The 16980-nt window shown below is 38.9% G+C and overlaps 1 protein-coding gene across 1 annotated transcript in view; it reads right to left on the bottom strand.

Annotated features, from left to right (window-relative positions):
* Positions 1–7365: 7365 nt before the first annotated feature.
* The window catches only part of PDZRN4 (PDZ domain containing ring finger 4), a 355507-nt gene continuing 345892 nt past the window's right edge, over positions 7366–16980 (bottom strand). The window contains exons 9-10 of the mRNA XM_055318726.1: positions 12734–12850; positions 7366–9141 (exon numbers count right to left, since the gene is read on the bottom strand). Coding sequence (XP_055174701.1) covers positions 7612–9141; positions 12734–12850 — 1647 coding nt within the window. The 3' untranslated portion in view covers positions 7366–7611. The remainder of the gene's footprint in view (positions 9142–12733; positions 12851–16980) is intronic.

Raw genomic sequence — 16980 nt, 5'->3', positions numbered from 1 at the left:
AATTTCAGATGAACTGTAATTATTAATTTAAGTATGAATACTTACATTTGAAATGAATACTTACATTTAAAAAATTATTCACTGATTTTCTGAAATACAAATTTAACTGGGGTTCTGTATTTTACTTGCATCTCTAATCTGCATCCAAATCTGCATTTCTAGTTCCCATCATCTGTCAAATCCTCTTATTGTCTCCTTGTTCAGTTCTCTCTTCTCTCCCATGTCAGTGGAACAGCCTCCTAACTGGTTGTCCTTCCTCCAAATGTTTCTGCACCCAATACAAAGGCTAAGTTGCTAATAGACAAATCTTTCTAAAACATAAATCTGATCACTTTAACTACCCCCCAACTCTCTCATCCTTCTCATAACTTACATTCCAGCCATATGTTGTGTTAGAAACTAGCCAGTGAGTCTGCTGGTTGACCCACACTGGCTTCCTCCCAAGCAGCCCCACAAGCTTCCTCATGTCACCAGGGCTGTACCCTCACCTGCAAAGCCAAGAATTCTCCCAATGGTGCATGAGCCTGTCCACTTCCCATCTTCTCTATAAATATACAAGATTCCGAAGATCTAGGTCTCTCTTCTAAATCCCGACTCCTTGATGTTCTAGAGTGTGCTGTGCATATATAGTCTTTCAGAAGGTGGCAGCCACCATGCAAACTGGTTTAAAAAAATTTTTTTTTGGTGAATAATGGAAGGAATAGGTGGGCATTATTTTATAGCAATATATTGCTTTTTATTTTTCCTCTTGAAAATGTCCTTATTTGCTTCAGAGGCAAATGATGAAATTTACCTAAGATAACTCCATAACAAACTGTGGTATAGGTGCAACACAAGGAAATTTGGAGTAGAATGTTTTATTATTTGTTGCCAATTTTTAGAATGTTAGAAATAAAATGGGCTTTGGAGATCATTTATTCCAATATTAGCACTCTACAGATGAGAAAATAAAGACTCAAAGAAGGGAAATAACTTGCTTAAGATCATAGAAATGATGAGAACTGTCCCGTGGGTAAATCATCATTCAGAGCTATGAGGGCAGAGAAAGCTTTCCCTAAGGTGATAGCAGCCTGTAGGAAGAAGCCCTCACCTCTCTTAGCCCTCTTGTGTTCCTCATGGACTCCATGATTCTGTGCTGACTTCTCAATACAGTCAGATTTCAGGTGCTCATACTTCATTGCCTCAAGACAAGAAGTTTATTAATGATCCATGTAAGGCACCTAACACATTAACATTGTAGGCTCCCAAACATATTTCCTTCTCTTGTGTTTTATACCATTTCTATTTTTTTGTGTCCTCTATCCGATTGATTTTCCTGATTAGTGTCCTTTGTTTCAAACAAAGAAGTCAGACTAAATTAAATGGGCACAATTGAAATTCTACACTATATTTGCTGACCCTACCAAAATGATAACATCAGAATAGGGCTGGTGTATGGAAACATTTGAGTAGGTTTTGCTTCCTAGAGTGCCTCACAAATATTCCAGAATATGCTGGGCAGTTGCATCCCATTGAAGCTATTCTTATCGCCACAGCAGAGGTGAAGTTAAATAAATGTCTTGGTTTATTAATTTTTTTTGTTCAAACACATTTTAGGTTTGAATAGGTAGCATTGACTATGCTTCCTATTAAAATACCAGGCTGTAAAGACTAGTGACAGTTCTGTAAATGGATATCCAAGAGGTTCTTTACAACAATGGCACATTTCTGATTGTGGACGTGGCAAGCCACACAGTAGAAAGGGGTGATAATAAACTTGAAGCAGAATGTAGCTTTGTACTGGTTAGCCGAAACAAAAACACAACCTACCATCATAATTCCCCACCACAGACAACATGCAATTAAAAAAAGTAGGCTGACTGGTAAAGTAGAACCAAACGAGGAAAAGTCAGCATATTTGATGACACAAAGAAAATGGTGTCAAGTGTCTGGACTCCCATTTGAAGCAGAACTTACAGAGCTTAGGGAACAAGTTGCTTTTACCTCTAATGTCCATTCTTAATTAATGGGGAGGATGGAGGTAGTGGAAGGAAGAGAAACTTTGGGGACAGACTATCTTGAGGCTGAATCTGGAATCTATGGCTTAGTAGCTGTGCAACTCATGGCATATCAGCCACAGGTGATACACATCACCTATAAGCCAAAATAATAGTTAATAGTGCCCACTCTGTGCTAGTACTTATCTAGCTTCTTTATGTGGATTAACCCATTTAATTCTCAACCTATGAAAAAGGTTATAATTATGTCCACTGTACTAAGTAGCAGCAAGCTTAAGTAACTTGCCTGAGCCATATAAACCTAGTAAGTGGCAGAGTAGGGAGGCAGAAGATAAATAGTGGATATTAGTAAGTTAAAAACATGTAGTGGCATAATGAGTAACAAGCAGGACTCTAGCTTATAAATGGCCCATGAACCCAGAAGCAATGTTTTTTTTTTTTGCAATATAACACCATTGACTAGGATGTGTAAAAAATGCATGACACCCAAAATCCAGAGCAGCTGTTGTTTGGTAAAACAGAAGAAATGCCAGAAGGACATATGTGGCAATGGTTAGTAACTGTGCAACACACTATACTCATGACAGACACGTTATAGGAAAAAAAAAACATTAGACACTACTAGGTAGAAAGCCAAGTGAGTGTTTTTTTTTTTAAGATTTATTTATTTATATATTCAGGAGAGACACAGAGAGGCAGAAACATAGGCAGAGGGAGAAGCAGGCTCCATGCAGGGAGCTGGATGTGGGACTCCATCCTGGGTCTCCAGGATCACAACCTGGGCTTAAGGTGGCGCTAAACTGCTGAGCCACCTGGGCTGCCCAAGCCAAGTGAGTGTTAAGACAATAACATCTATGAGTCTCTAGAAATAAGAGTGGCTGCTAACAAGAGTTAGGGCAAATCTCCTGGAGAGATGGGAAGATAGGAAATAAACAGCGATGGAGAGATGGGCAAGAAGAAAAGAGAAGGTTTTGTCTAACATGCAAAACACAAGCGAAGAGTGGTGTTGGAAGTGAAAATGGTGTGTTTGAAAAACTGGAGGGAGGCATGTTTGACTAAAGTAGAAGCATAGTGGAGCTTCCATGTAAACTTGACTCTGCTTTGGCTGAAAAGGGGAGCCATCTTGGGTGGAAATAGCAAAAAACAAACAAACAAACAAAAAACCCAGAACAAAAAAATCTCAAAGTTCTCAGGAGGTGACTATTTCGGTCATTTATTTTTGTCAGTGCCTTCCTGTAGGCGGTATTCCCTGAAATTCTGAAACCATTTCATGCATATTTATAGGAAGAAATGGTTTGTTCTATCTAAAATCTAAGTCTGGGACCCCTGGGTGGCTCGGCAGTTGAGCATCTGCCTTTGGCTCAGTACTGGGCTCCCTGCATGGAGCCAGCTTCTCCCTCCGCCTCTCTCTGTGTGTCTCTCATGAATAAATAAATAAATAAACAAACAAATAAATAAAGTCTTAAAAAATAAAGTCTAAGTAGTCTAAGTCCTTTAATGTACTTCCAAAGACATGTATTTTGAAAAATGGTGATAGAAAACTGAAAACAGAACAAAACTTCCAATAAGTAAGAAAGAATTTGCTGGGGGAAACTTTTAACTGTTTTTCTTTTAGAAGTGAATCAGTCAAAAAAAAAAAAATAGAAGTAAGCCAGTCAGTGAACCTGTTACAGTGTTCAACTTTACTAATTGGAAAATAATAAAAATTATTTAATAATTGTTATGCTGTTATATTACACTGATTAATGATTATTAATAGAAGTAGAAAAATAATGGATATTAATAATAGAGTCTAATAAATTGTTAGAAAATAAATTTAATGAGAATTTAAAGAATATTGGTTTGAAGGAGCCTCAAATTATTCGTCTAGCACAGGTTTCCTGGGGTCTGAGTTAGACGTCCCTCCTGGAGAGAAGAGGTATGAGATCAGGTGGAGAAACAGGTTGAGGTTAAATTATGGAAGTCCTTAGATAAGTCTCAGGCACTCAGATTGTATCCCATGTTCAGGAAAAGACTCTTGAAGGTATCTAAGCACCATAAGGAAAGTGCCATTTAGGACGCTGCGTATTGCCACGAGATGTTGTAGGGGAGGTGGGAAAGGGCACACAGGGAGACCTGCTGAAGTAATTAGGCACAAAACCGTGACGGTGTTGCCAAAAGGTGATTTAGGGTACTGAAGATAACTTGACACATTTTAAAGAAAAAATAACACTGCTTTGTGACTGACCTGATAAAAAGGAAATTTGAGCAGACTTTGGGGATAAGCCTGAAAGAGCAGGTGAACAATGGCACCCATCACAAAACAAGGGATTTGAAGCAGAGAGGAGAAGCTCATTGGAGGGATAAAAAGAATGTGTGCAGGTGGAAGATCTAGACACACCACTAAGACATGGATTAAATCAGGATGGAGCTGTGGAAAGGCTAGGTCAGAGGAGTCCTCCCTCAGCCCACGTTATGTCTTCATAGAAGGATACTCTGCACAAAATAAGATGGCAACAATAGCCTTCTTCATGGCATGCAGCGAAGAGACGCCCATCAAATAGACATTGTTTTCCAACCCCCATGTCATTCACATGTGGATCCTCCCACCAATTTCTGTCATATCTTGAGTATAGAAAGCAATAAAAATACGGAATTTCAAAAGGTAAGCCCAAGGAAAATACTTTTCTTCTTTACATTCACATATTTCTTCTGAGCTGCAATAAAATATCCCACATATAACCAATTATTTTTCTTTGCTGAGCAACAGATTTATTATTCATTTACTTAAAAAAAACATGTTTAGCACAAAGATACGTTACGTAGAAAGATAAAAACATAACACTTTCAGATTTTCACTGATTTTTGAAAAAGACATATCTCAACTCTTAGAATGTATAAACACAGACATGAAAAATACCAACATCACATTTTTAAAAAATTGGCAAGAATATTTGGCCTTAACAAAAATAAAATTAAACTGGTAACTTCAGAAAGACTGCATTCTGTGAGATGTGTCCATGTTTCTTCTGGAAAAATCTACATGTTGGTTCCAAATCACATTTATCTATAGGAGTAATTTGAATTCAGTGAGTATTTAAACCCAGTTATGTCAAGAGGATAAACAATAGCCACAGGCATTAGGTCAGGAAAGAACTGAGCGTTTAAGATAGACATTTTAAAAACTCCAGGTGTATTCAGAGTAGTCTTATTGATTGTATTAACAATGGCTAAAGTTGGAAGTGATGAAATTTTCAGTTGCTTTAGATTGCTATTACTATCACTTATCTTAAAATTTCTGAGTCCAGCTTTTCATTGTATGTAATTAAGATTCATTTTCCCCCACCTACGTAACAGCCCTTCAGGAAATAAGAACTTGGAAAGGTAGAAGAGTAAGGAAAACAGTAACAAAAGGACCAATAGGTAGAGGAGAGAGATAAACAAATATAATAATTTAATTCCACTAGCATTCATTATTATTCAAATGGAATTCTATAGAGGTTTGCAAAGACAGAGGGGGACACGAGGGCCCAACTTCATGATCTTAAAAATCCATACAGGGAGACAATAAATTCTACACACGTGATTCAAATAACAGGATTTTTTTTTTTTAAAGAAAGGTAAAACAATACTGCAGATGCATCAAAGTACATGGCAAAATGCTGAGAAAATCTAGTGTCATCAAAACAGTCTCCAAAGAGAAAATGTATACACGATTACATCCTAAGGGAAGTGTAGAGTTTGGCACAGGCCCCAGACAGGAGAATAGTCTAAGGTAACTAGAGTGGAAATGGGAAGCCAGGAATAAATTCAGAGATCTAAAAAAGAGGAGCAATAGGCAAAGTGGGCAAGTGAATGAAAGACCTAGAATATAAGGCCAAGGCATCAGAGTCTGATTCAAGAGCTAATAAGAAGCCACTGTTTCCTGTTAAACAGGAAAGTAGCTTCAGAAATATTCAGATGTTGTGTCTCCAGCAATCTCTTGGGTTTGAATGAAAATTTGATCAAACTCATGTTTGCCTGTACATGGCCAATTTGGCCTTTACTCTGGAGGCATCACAAGAGGCATATCTATGGTTTTTATGATGAAAAGCGGTATTTCAAGAACCTATCTGATAATCTAGGAATCTCACTTTTTCATAAACTGACATGTAGGGCATTTATAGTGGACCACAATGGAGATTATTAAAAAGACGATTCCTCCAAATTTATTTTCAAATGATCAATTAAATAAACGCATGTAGTGCTGTGGAGTGAACCATGTTCCCCTAAAATTCATATTTTGAAAAAGTTCTAACCTCCAATATGATGGTATTTGGAGATGGGGCCTTTGGGAAATAATTAGGTTTAGATGGAGTCATGAAGGTGGAGCTCTTATGAGAGTTTCAGTGCCCATGTAAGAAGAGACAGCAGACAGCTTCCTTTCTGTCTCTCTGATAAGACAGAGGGAGAGGGTGACCATCAGCAAGACAGGAACAGAGCTCTCGCCAAGTTGCTGAATTTGCCAGGACATTGATCTTGGACTTCCCAGCCTCCAGAGCTGTGAGAAATAAATTCCTGTTATTTAGGCGACCCAGTCTGGGGTGTTTTGTTATGGCAGCCCAAGCCCACTAATACACCTAGTGTCATTATAAACATTTTCAGACACTTCACTGATCCTCTCTCCGTGTCCTTCCCTAAATTTTTCCTGGCTTTGCCTTTCACAGGTGGCAGGCAAGGGGAGATAAACTCCTACTTATTGGATGTTTAGTTGGCATCTGCTAGATGCTCTACATATATTATCTAATTTAATCCTGGTAAGAATATGTGACACAATGATCTATGGGAAATATCTCAAGACAATTTTATTGGAAAAAAGTGATAGAAAATGTACATATTTTATAATCCACAATTGGGAGTCTTCTAAATAGTATCCATATGTGACTAATTTTAAATCTGGTAACCACAGTGGACAATGAAAATAAAACACTCCTTGATAACTTTTCTTAAGGATAATCAATAATTTATTTTTTTATTGTCACAATTACCACAGTTATCTAGCTAACATGACCAATGTCACTACATACCACAGGAAGATTGTCCACCTACACTTTACTGACAAAGACAACGGCCACTTAGGTGCTAAATGTACAACGGGATGTTAAAAAGAGGTGGTTTTTATGTATAAGACAAGATGTGGCACAGGATTTATTAACAGGGTTGATTTAATACGGATTATGCCAAGAAGCAAGCATAGAAATGTTTTGGCATTGAGTTGTTCTCAAAGTAGAAAATAAGTAAACTAGAGAAATCCGGATCTTACCTTACATTAGGTACATTAAAATAGGAAATTAATCGGCTCCTCAGTATTTTTTGTTCAAGTTTTTTGTTTTCTTTCCTTTTTTTTAATATATATATATATATATATAAATGAGCAATAGGAATATATCACAAGTCAAAGAAAGATCTCGGCCAAAAAAGAAGGTACCGGTATATGAAAAACAAATGGAAAATTACCAGGTATTTTTGCTTACAAAAAATTTAAACTATAAAGAGTCGCAAAATATATATAAAAACGCCACATTGAACGAGGCAATCATACTCTACCCAAACTGGTAGCACCCTCCTAAAAATCCGTTGCGTCCCATTCATTCGGTCATACGGTGGTGACTGACAAAAAGGCATTATGAACTCGTGTGCCATCCGGAGACTTGGCCCCGTGGGTCATCAGTTCTTGGATTGTCATCCAGTTGTCCAAGATTTTCTTGTTTCTTTTTTTCATCATCTTCTTGTGGCTCAGTTCAAGGATGCTGAGCTCTTTCTTGCCCTCGCTGCCACTCTGGGGACTCTCCTTGAGACACTCCAAGCGGCTCCGCATCATGAACTCCCGGCGCCGACGCTGCTCTTTGGCCCGAACCAGGTGCTGCTTCCTCTCCTCTCTGCTCCAGTAGCGGCCCATCTTCATCTCGCTCATGGTGTCGTCGTCCGTGGTCATGCCACTGCGCTCCTCCTTGATCTTTAAGGCACGTTCCCGCAGAATCCGGTCTCGCACTGGCCTCTTCGTTATGTACCGCGTCCCGTCGCTGCGGATCTTCACCTTCCATTCCATCTTGGGCTCCGAGCCCTTCTGGGGCTCCTTGCACATACTCACGAGGCTCAGCTGACTCTGGGCATACTCGACGGCAGATTTCTGCTGAATCAACTGCATGTAGCTCTGATAATGCCGGGCATGCGCTGGGATGTTTGCACACCTGTAGGAGGAGCTGTGATAAGGAGACAGGTAAGGGATGCGCTGCTCACCGCTGGGCCTGTCCTGGTCGGAAAGCCTGCTGCAGCTCCCCGACGCCTTCTCCTTGGCCTCCACGCTGCTGCAGCCTTGTTCTGCCGTGTTGGCTCTGCTGGAGGTCGACTCTTTGCTGCTGGCTCCCGAAGAAGGCCGGCTGGCCCCTGCTGTGCTTCTCAGGTTTTTCTTATTGGTGAGGTTGATCACTCGTGGAAGGGAACTGTCGGGGGACCGGTCCACGGTGAGCGGGGTGCTTCTGCAGCTCTCCGCCGTGTTGTAAGCACTGGAACTGTCCTTGTCCGACTTTTCTGGGTGTTCGAGGATGTCATCTAGTTTTCCCCTCGGCACATCCACGCTGGTGTTATAATTCCGGAATCCTCCGTCGTGCAAGGCCCAGATGTCTCCATACTGGTCTGTCACTTTCTGGAGCCTGTGAGCCTGCATGATATTTTGGCACTCGAGCTCAATGCTGCGCAGTTCTTCGTTAAGCAGCTGGAGCTCGTGCTCCACGCCCATCCCTTGGTGGCATTCTATTGTGCTGCTCGAGTAATACAGGTCATACTCTCCGTGGTTTCGAATCTTGCACTTGAGCTCCAGGAGCTGTCGGAACCTTTCACACTCTTCCTCTGCGTGGCCCACGCAGTCGGAGTCCATGTAGTCGCCAGACACCAAGCTCTCATTGCACTGAAGTTCCACGCTTCCTAGGGTGTCCTGGCTCTGCCCCAGCCCTCTCGTGCTCCTCAAGGATGCGCCCTTGGGATCCTCAGCTGCATTCTCCTGCTCCGAGCTCTCATCATTCCGCAGGCTTTCATCCGTGCGCCCCACCCCACTGTCCTTCTCATGGTTATTGGAGGAGGATGTGGCCGTGTCCGTGGTGCCTTCCTCTTCTTCTTGTTTTTTGGGCTGAGGAAATAAAGTTGAGAGATCAAAGAAAATCGTTTATTCTGAAAAAAAAAAAAAAAACCAAAAAAAAAACAACACCGACTGTTGCAGAACTTGCAGGAAAAAACGGTTGCTTGCTTGGCAAAAGGTGCGGTTCCCAGAAAGCTGTTCCAGGGTTAGTCTCCTTAACAATTTTAGAAATACAGGCAGTCAGCTCAAGGCAGCTTGTTAGGACTGGAAATCAAGAAAATCAAGCTGCTTAGATACCTGATTTGGGGATAAATAAAGTGGGACACATTCAATTAAATGATTCTTACCCGAAGGTTCTCTCTTACTTGGGGAATTGGCATGAAGGTGTGCAAATGAGGTGACTTTTTGAGTCCCTGAGGTGGTAACATGCAAAAGGATAAGTGAGACAGGTGATTCAAGTGGTCTTCTGCAGTATGGAGGCCTGGAGTTCTGAAGCCATGTCACCTGATTAGGATGATTTCTTTTCCTGAACTCTAAGTTCAGAAGAAACTTTGCTGAGCTAGTAACACCCTGGTAATGATAAGCCAAACAGCACAGTATTTCAGGAATAGACTAGTCCTAGAGACTCAGTCCTTCTTTCTAGCGACAAGGAACTTGAATCTCAGATGGATTCAGCTTATTAGTGACACAGAGAGAGGTAGAAAAGGAGTGCCATCCTGCAGAGTTGGGATCTCTTCTGTGTCCAGGATGTCACATTCCTGCCTAGATGTGTCCTGACCTCAGTGCATCTCCAAATCACATCACTCAGAAGCAACAATGTCATCTTAGGACTCGTTTGGGTTACTTAAAAATATGTTTCTACTGTCAGCCCATAATTTCCTTCACAGGTGAATTTTATTCTACTCGGAGTAAAGTGACAGTCCTCATGAAAATCAGAGTGGCACTGACTGCCAGACGTGAACATAATGTCAAAAAATATAGTTTTGATGTATTTGTGAATACACACTCATATGTAAACCTTATTCCTTGGTAGCGTTTGGCTTCCATGCAGAACAATTAACTGTTTTTGTACTAAGAGGAAGTATATGTAGTTTTTTTTTTTTTTTTGTGAATAGGGTAGTTATTTTTCCCTCCATCACTTATCCTAAACTAGTCTACATGGCAGTTTCTACATTGTATGTCCTTTATGTGTAAGTTTACTCCCCACTATATATATATTTTTTTTCCTCTAGCAAGTGTAATTATACAATTAAATATAATTAAGCCTGTTAGTGTTTAAAAAAGGACAGAATGCATGAGAAAAAACATCCTAAAACAGATTTGAAAGAGTCTCTTAAGAAAATTGTTTTATTTTCTTCCACAGAAGCATAACAAAATGTAACATAAACTGTAGAGGAGAGAAGATGACCATGTATAGTGTTATTTTAGGATTCCTGGTCTTTTCCTAAAATAGTTCTCCTCATTTGTTGAAAATATACTGAGATTTTTCAATGTCCTATTGAAAAAGAACAATGTTATAAACAAGTACTTGTAAGTAACAGTGGAGCACGTAGTCCATCAGTGTATTCCTTTCTATAAGCTGACAATAGTGTCCAACGTGGTGACATTGACATGTGCCATAAAACCCCCAGAGATTGCTATGGATATTGGACATCTGATTAATAATACCACATTATTTATATTTTTTCATATCTTTAATGAGCTTAAAAATACAAGAAGGCTAGTTTTTTTTTTTTAAATCTTATTTTTACGTGGCATGCCAAGGATACAGACAAATTATGCTATGGGAGATGTTCCACAGTGTGTCAACAGCAGCCCTAAGATCAAGAATATTATGTAAAGTGAAACTTTAGCGTGTATATGTATTTTCATTTTGAGGCACGGATATAGATTTTTTTTAATCAAAATTTTTTTCTTTAGTCACCGGTTTATGAGCAAATGTGAAAATATAAAGGATTTTCCATTCTCAAACCTAGAATTCCTAGTTTCTAATGTATTGCCATTCTGTCATTTATCATTTCCCTATGGAATTATTACAGTGACAGGCAATGCTTCTACCAAGACATTTCTAATGTAGTATTATTGTTTATAAGGGCAAAGGACTTTTAAAGGTTTCTGTAATTCTTAATCATTTTTCAGTCTCATGGTGAAGAAAAATTTCCACACAATGAGAATCTGACCTCAGGGACATCTAGTGTTACCTCAAAAGAACTAGCATTTGTATTACCTCTGATGAGTAGGCAGGATTTGACACCATATCACTTCACCTGGACAGGATTTCTCCCTTCTTGCTTTATTCCAACATCCTCCTGTCAATTCTGTATCAGGTCACATTTTGTATCTAAGAGAGGAAAAAGCCTCGAGCAAGGACTTTCTTGCTTTTAACCAGCAGCTGCCACCAAAAAATATCTTTATTTGTGGCCAGCGTTGAAGTCATACATAAAAATTTCAATCTGTCCTACCTATATTGAAAAGCAATCACCACAGTAGCAGCATCACTCTTGAGCATGAACTACTGTTTGTGAAGTGGCCAATGAGGATCCATGCTCAGCACAGAGTACAGCGCACTCAACTATGGTGACACCGGAGTCTGCAATATAACGATTTATTTAATATACGGGCATGTGCCCATACACACACATACATCTCTGTTATGGAATGCTAGCATGTCAATATATTCCATCATTCAGCTTGGTAAAGTGATAGGATGTTTGTGCTTCACGTCCCTAAGCCTAACTGTCCAGCTGTTTGGGGTTTTTTAAAAACTATCTTTCAGGATGTGTTAAGACTTACTGTTGGCAATAGGGTGATAATTAAACAAATCAATAAACTGACAGCAGAAGTGTTAACAAAATTATATCAGGCAGATGAATGACATGAATTCAACATAAAAAAAAATCTAGGATAGATTGATCCCATTTTTATCCCATAGGAACAATAACAGTCACAAAAGAATCCCAAGATTTCAGTTTGCCACAAGCCCCTCTGGAATCTGTCATGAGCGGCGAATTAATTAAGAGCTTAAACTTTGCTCATTTTCATTTGTATGCTCAGGATCAAGTGTGGTACTTGGGACATATTAGGAGCTCAGCATTTTTGGTTGAATGATGATGTGACCCTAAGGCAAGATGATATCAATGATCTCAAATAGAGCTTACTCCTGTTGGGGAGTACAGAGGTAGAACCAAGATTCCAAAAACATAAATAAGATTGATGGCTTACCTCATGTCATCGTCATCTTACAGTTGCCTAAATATTCAAATAGACACATGAATATTTTAAATTATAAAATTAATGTTGGGGAGAGGCATTATCTCATGAGATATAGTTTGTCTCCAGCTGGCATATTGAAAAGCAATGCGTATTTTCGCTATTAAATTTCTGAATTAAGTTGAACATTTGAATACTACTGTACTCTGTCAACAATGATCCCAAAGCTTTTCAAACTAGAAAGATCTTAATAGAAAAAATTGTATTTATTCCCTGGGCTTCATTTGAGGTGCCCATCTGCTCTAAAAAAATTACCATTACAGAGAGGTTTGATCAAACTCTTTGATTTTGTTTTTTACTCCATTTATGGTTATATATTCAGAAAAGAAACTAGCAACATTTCAAATGATGTAGTTCAAATCGTTGGCCCTACCTGCTCCACCTCATTGGCAGTGCACTGCATTGCTTCATTATGCTGTTCTTCCAGCATCTCCAAGTTTAACTCCTCTAAGAATTCATTCCTTTCATCTTCCAACCAGCCTTCATCCAGCTGCAAAAGAATACATTAGTACATTATATTAGGTTAGTGGGAACTCATGCTAAAATAGGGTAAACTTAAATGGCGATGCCTGACCGGTTCCTTTTATCATAATGATTCTCTTCAGAATACCAGCCTCTCACAAGTTCACCTCTCAGAAGGAAGAAAAGGTGATTAAAAAAAAAAATTGGACTCCTATGCCTTTTATCCTTTCCTGAAACACAGCTACAGATTTTCTCTCATAACCAAGTAGATCTCACAGCATAGAACATCACCATCTTTCAAAATGTATTAAAAGCATATTGCATAATCCACAGCTGTCACGCTCATTACCTCCAACAGTCCCTGTGTTAAAGAACTGCAATGGTACTAATAGGGCCATGAGACAATTGGGCTTTTTTCTTTCACAACAACCCCCAATGAGACCAATGAGTGTTCCCCACCCCTTTCACACACTGATGCTACCCCTCATCCTGCTTTTTTATTTTTAGGCAGATGGCTTCCCAAGTTAACAAGATGGCTGCTTGCCACAAATACAGACATTTATTTTATCTGGGGGGAAGAAAAGAAAAAAATCTAAGTTATTCTTTTCATAAAAAAAGGTGATGCTGTGCCATGTCTATTTTGATTAATTTTTCAGGCCCAATTGCAATATATATATATATATATTATATATATATATTATCTATCTATCTATCTATCTATCTATCTATCTATCTATCTATCCAGTTATCTATCTATCTATCTATCTATCTATCCATCCATCCATCCATCCATCCCTGAAACATTGCATTTAAGGGGGAGTGGAGCGGTGTGGAACATGCAGGGTTTTGTTTGTGAGCTCAGGATGCAAGTATTCTGGTGGGACTCTTACACAAATTAAACTGAATAAATCCTTCTGGCTCCTCAATACAAAGTGAAGAGGGAAACCTTGCTAATATGATGAGTGTTGACAGTCAATACAGATAATTTGCCTCAAAGTGGATTTCTGGAGCTGGATTACATAAATTAGCTGTCTATGCTGATTAAATTAACTGAATTATTGTCCATGCTCTGTTTTACTCTCTGTTAAAAGAAACAGCAGCTTTCTAATGAGCCAAAATTGACAATACAGTTGACCCCTGAACAACAGGGGTTTGAACTGCGTGGGTCCACTTATATGTGGATTTTTTATATATATATAAATACAGTACTCTATTTTCTCTTCCTTATACTTAATAACATTTTCTTTTCTCTAGCTTACTATGTCTTAAGGGTAGTATATAATACATGTAACATATAAAATAAGTGTTAATCGAGTAGTAAGGCTTCTATTTTTTTTTTTTATTTATGATAGTCATACATAGAGAGAGAGAGAGAGAGGTAGAGACACAGGCAGAGGGAGAAGCAGGCTCCATGCACCAGGAGCCTGACGTGGGATTCGATCCCGGGTCTCCAGGATCGCGCCCTGAGCCAAAGGCAGGCGCCCAACCGCTGTGCCACTCAGGGATCCTGAGTAGTAAGGCTTCTAACCAGGAGTTGGCTATTAGTAAAGTTTTTGGGGAGTCGGAAGCTACATGCAGATTTTTGACTGGGTGGGGGTGTTGGCTCTCCTAATCACTACATTGCTCAAGGGTCAGCCAGAATTTGAGGTGTTTTCACCACTCAACAATAGCAAAGTAAGCTCTTAAATCTTAAAGGTAACTGAAACTGTAAAACTTGAAACAGAACAAACTCTGAAAGGACACTAGGTTGCGCCAGAAAAGGCATTAGCATATATGTATCATATTCATTAATATGAAGGCAGTTGTAGGTTTCTTGATATTTATTAAAGGCTACATCGAACTTACATTACTTCAAATCTGACTGAGGCCAAAAGTGTAGACAGATTTATTCATCCTCATTTATCTTAATGTAGCCTGAATAACTTGACCAAGTTCTACCTCGCTGACTTTGATATGCAGATGAACTATGAAAATTAGGCTGACTAAAAATTCAAGTTCAATTTATAATTGTCTAAGTTTTACATTCTGTAATCCTTTTTAAGTTTCACAAAGCTGCAAACTCCAGACTCCAAAAGAAATTACGGAGAGCGAGGAGTGTTTCCTTTTTCTAAGCACACCACAGCATTTTTCTTTAATCAGGTCAAAGCAAAATATTTGCTTGCGCTGATGTAGTGGATGATGGCACAGTCTTCTGAAATTTAAATGAAGGGGTGGGAAAGATAAGGAGAACAAACAGTGGGAATTAATGATTCCCTATAACTCTTTTCTTATTAGCTAACCCCACACAGATCCTTGAGTCGCCATCTGTAGGCAGTGTACGTCTCCTTTGACCAGACTTTGGTCTAGGCTGGAGGTACACCCCGCACGGTGAGGGAAGAGAGCTTCTTGCTCACTGCCCTTCCCTTTCCACCTAACTGTATTCATGGCAGTTTGAGTTCTAAGCTATACCATGGACAGACTTCTCCCTTGAGCTGAGCTGCAGGAAAGGAGGACTCTCTGAAACAGGGATCTGTCAGCACAGTATGGGACAGATGTGGCATTTCAGAGAACGGAACCTGCATTGTCTCAGAAGAAGTGTTTACAAGTTCTCACGTGAGCCCTCTCTGCCCCAATGTCCCAAGGGGAAATAGGACAGAATAGCAATATCTTTAATGGTCTGAGGAAGAAAATGGTCAGAAAATGAAAGAAAGTTGACAGGGAATGAGAGAAATGAGTTATTTAAAAATATTGCACAGATGTACAATACTGCCCCCAGCAAGTCTGTAGATCATTTCCAAGAATGTACAGGGTATTTGAAATACTAAAAAAGAAAAAAAAAAAAGAAAGAGGCTAGAAAAAAGCACACAAGAAACTTCCACATTTTTCTCTGAATAAGATTCATTTGTAAATAATGCGATATTTTTAAATGTATAAGCTACATTGAAATTGATGAAAATTGTAGGTGATACAAAGGAGAGAGGGTTTATTTTATTTTATTTTTATAAATTTATTTTTTATTGGTGTTCAACTTGCCAACATATAGAATAACACCCAGTGCTCATCCCGTCAAGTGCCCACCTCAGTGCCCGTCACCCAGAGGAGAGAGGGTCTAAAAATTTTTTTCTTGCCATTTTATAGCATATACTCCTTACATCACAATTTAAAAATATGAGGTTAAGATGCATTTTCTTTCTTTCTTTCTTTCTTTCTTTCTTTCTTTCTTTCTTTCTTTCTTTCTCTTTCTTTCTTCTTTTTCTTTCTTTCTTTCTTTTTCTAGTGCCCATCACCCAGAGGAGAGAGGGTCTAAAAATTTTTTTTCTTGCCATTTTATAGCATATACTCCTTACATCACAATTTAAAAATATGAGGTTAAGATGCATTTTCTTTCTTTCTTTCTTTCTTTTTCTTTCTTTCTTTCTTTCTTTCTTTCTTTCTTTCTTTCTTTCTTTTTCTTTCTTTCTTTCTTTTTTCTAGGAATCTGATTTACTAAAGGCAATTAGTTCTCTTTCAGTGGCATGAGGCTTCTTTAGGAGCAAGGAGCTAAAGCATTTCTTGATTTTGTGGTATCCTGTGGTGAGATGACCATCTTTTCTCAACTGTGGAAAGGAAGTCTTGTTTGGAAACTCATCCTCCAACATCAATTCTACTAGGTCAGGAGTGTAGTCAGATATCTGAAAATGCCACCAGTTCTACCAAGCATATGTATTCTATCAACGATTAACAGGATCTAGTCTTATGTCATTAATTTCTATTCTTTGCACATCCATTATGGTCATTCTATGGCATAGTTTAAGGAAATGCTTTAATTCTAATTAATGAGGTTCCCTAGAAGTTCTGTGGAAAGGGCAAGGAAACCACATTATAACATCAAAATATCTTTTCTATAACAGAGACAACCACTGCGCTCTCTTCATATGAATTTCACTAACATGTGTTTAGCTTCTTTATTCTGTTCTTTTTCAAGAAAGTGGGATCCATGGGACTAACTGGTTTGCAAAATTTCCAGATAATTAGTGAAATTTTATATGTACTTTATATTTTTAAGGTCATTCCTAAATAGGCAGGTCAGCCAGTCGTGCAGGCTCCCTTTCCCAGTCCTGAGACCTCAGGTGTGTAACTTTACTCTGCCTTGGGCTATAGCAGGCTTTATGGGAACCATTTAGAATGGTCAAGGGCATA

The sequence above is a fragment of the Nyctereutes procyonoides genome, unplaced genomic scaffold (genome assembly GCF_905146905.1).
Source record: "Nyctereutes procyonoides isolate TBG_1078 unplaced genomic scaffold, NYPRO_anot_genome, whole genome shotgun sequence".
Lineage (NCBI taxonomy): Eukaryota > Metazoa > Chordata > Mammalia > Carnivora > Canidae > Nyctereutes > Nyctereutes procyonoides.
The sequence above is the reverse complement of the archived record's forward strand: the minus strand, read 5'-3'. Positions and strand labels throughout refer to the sequence as shown.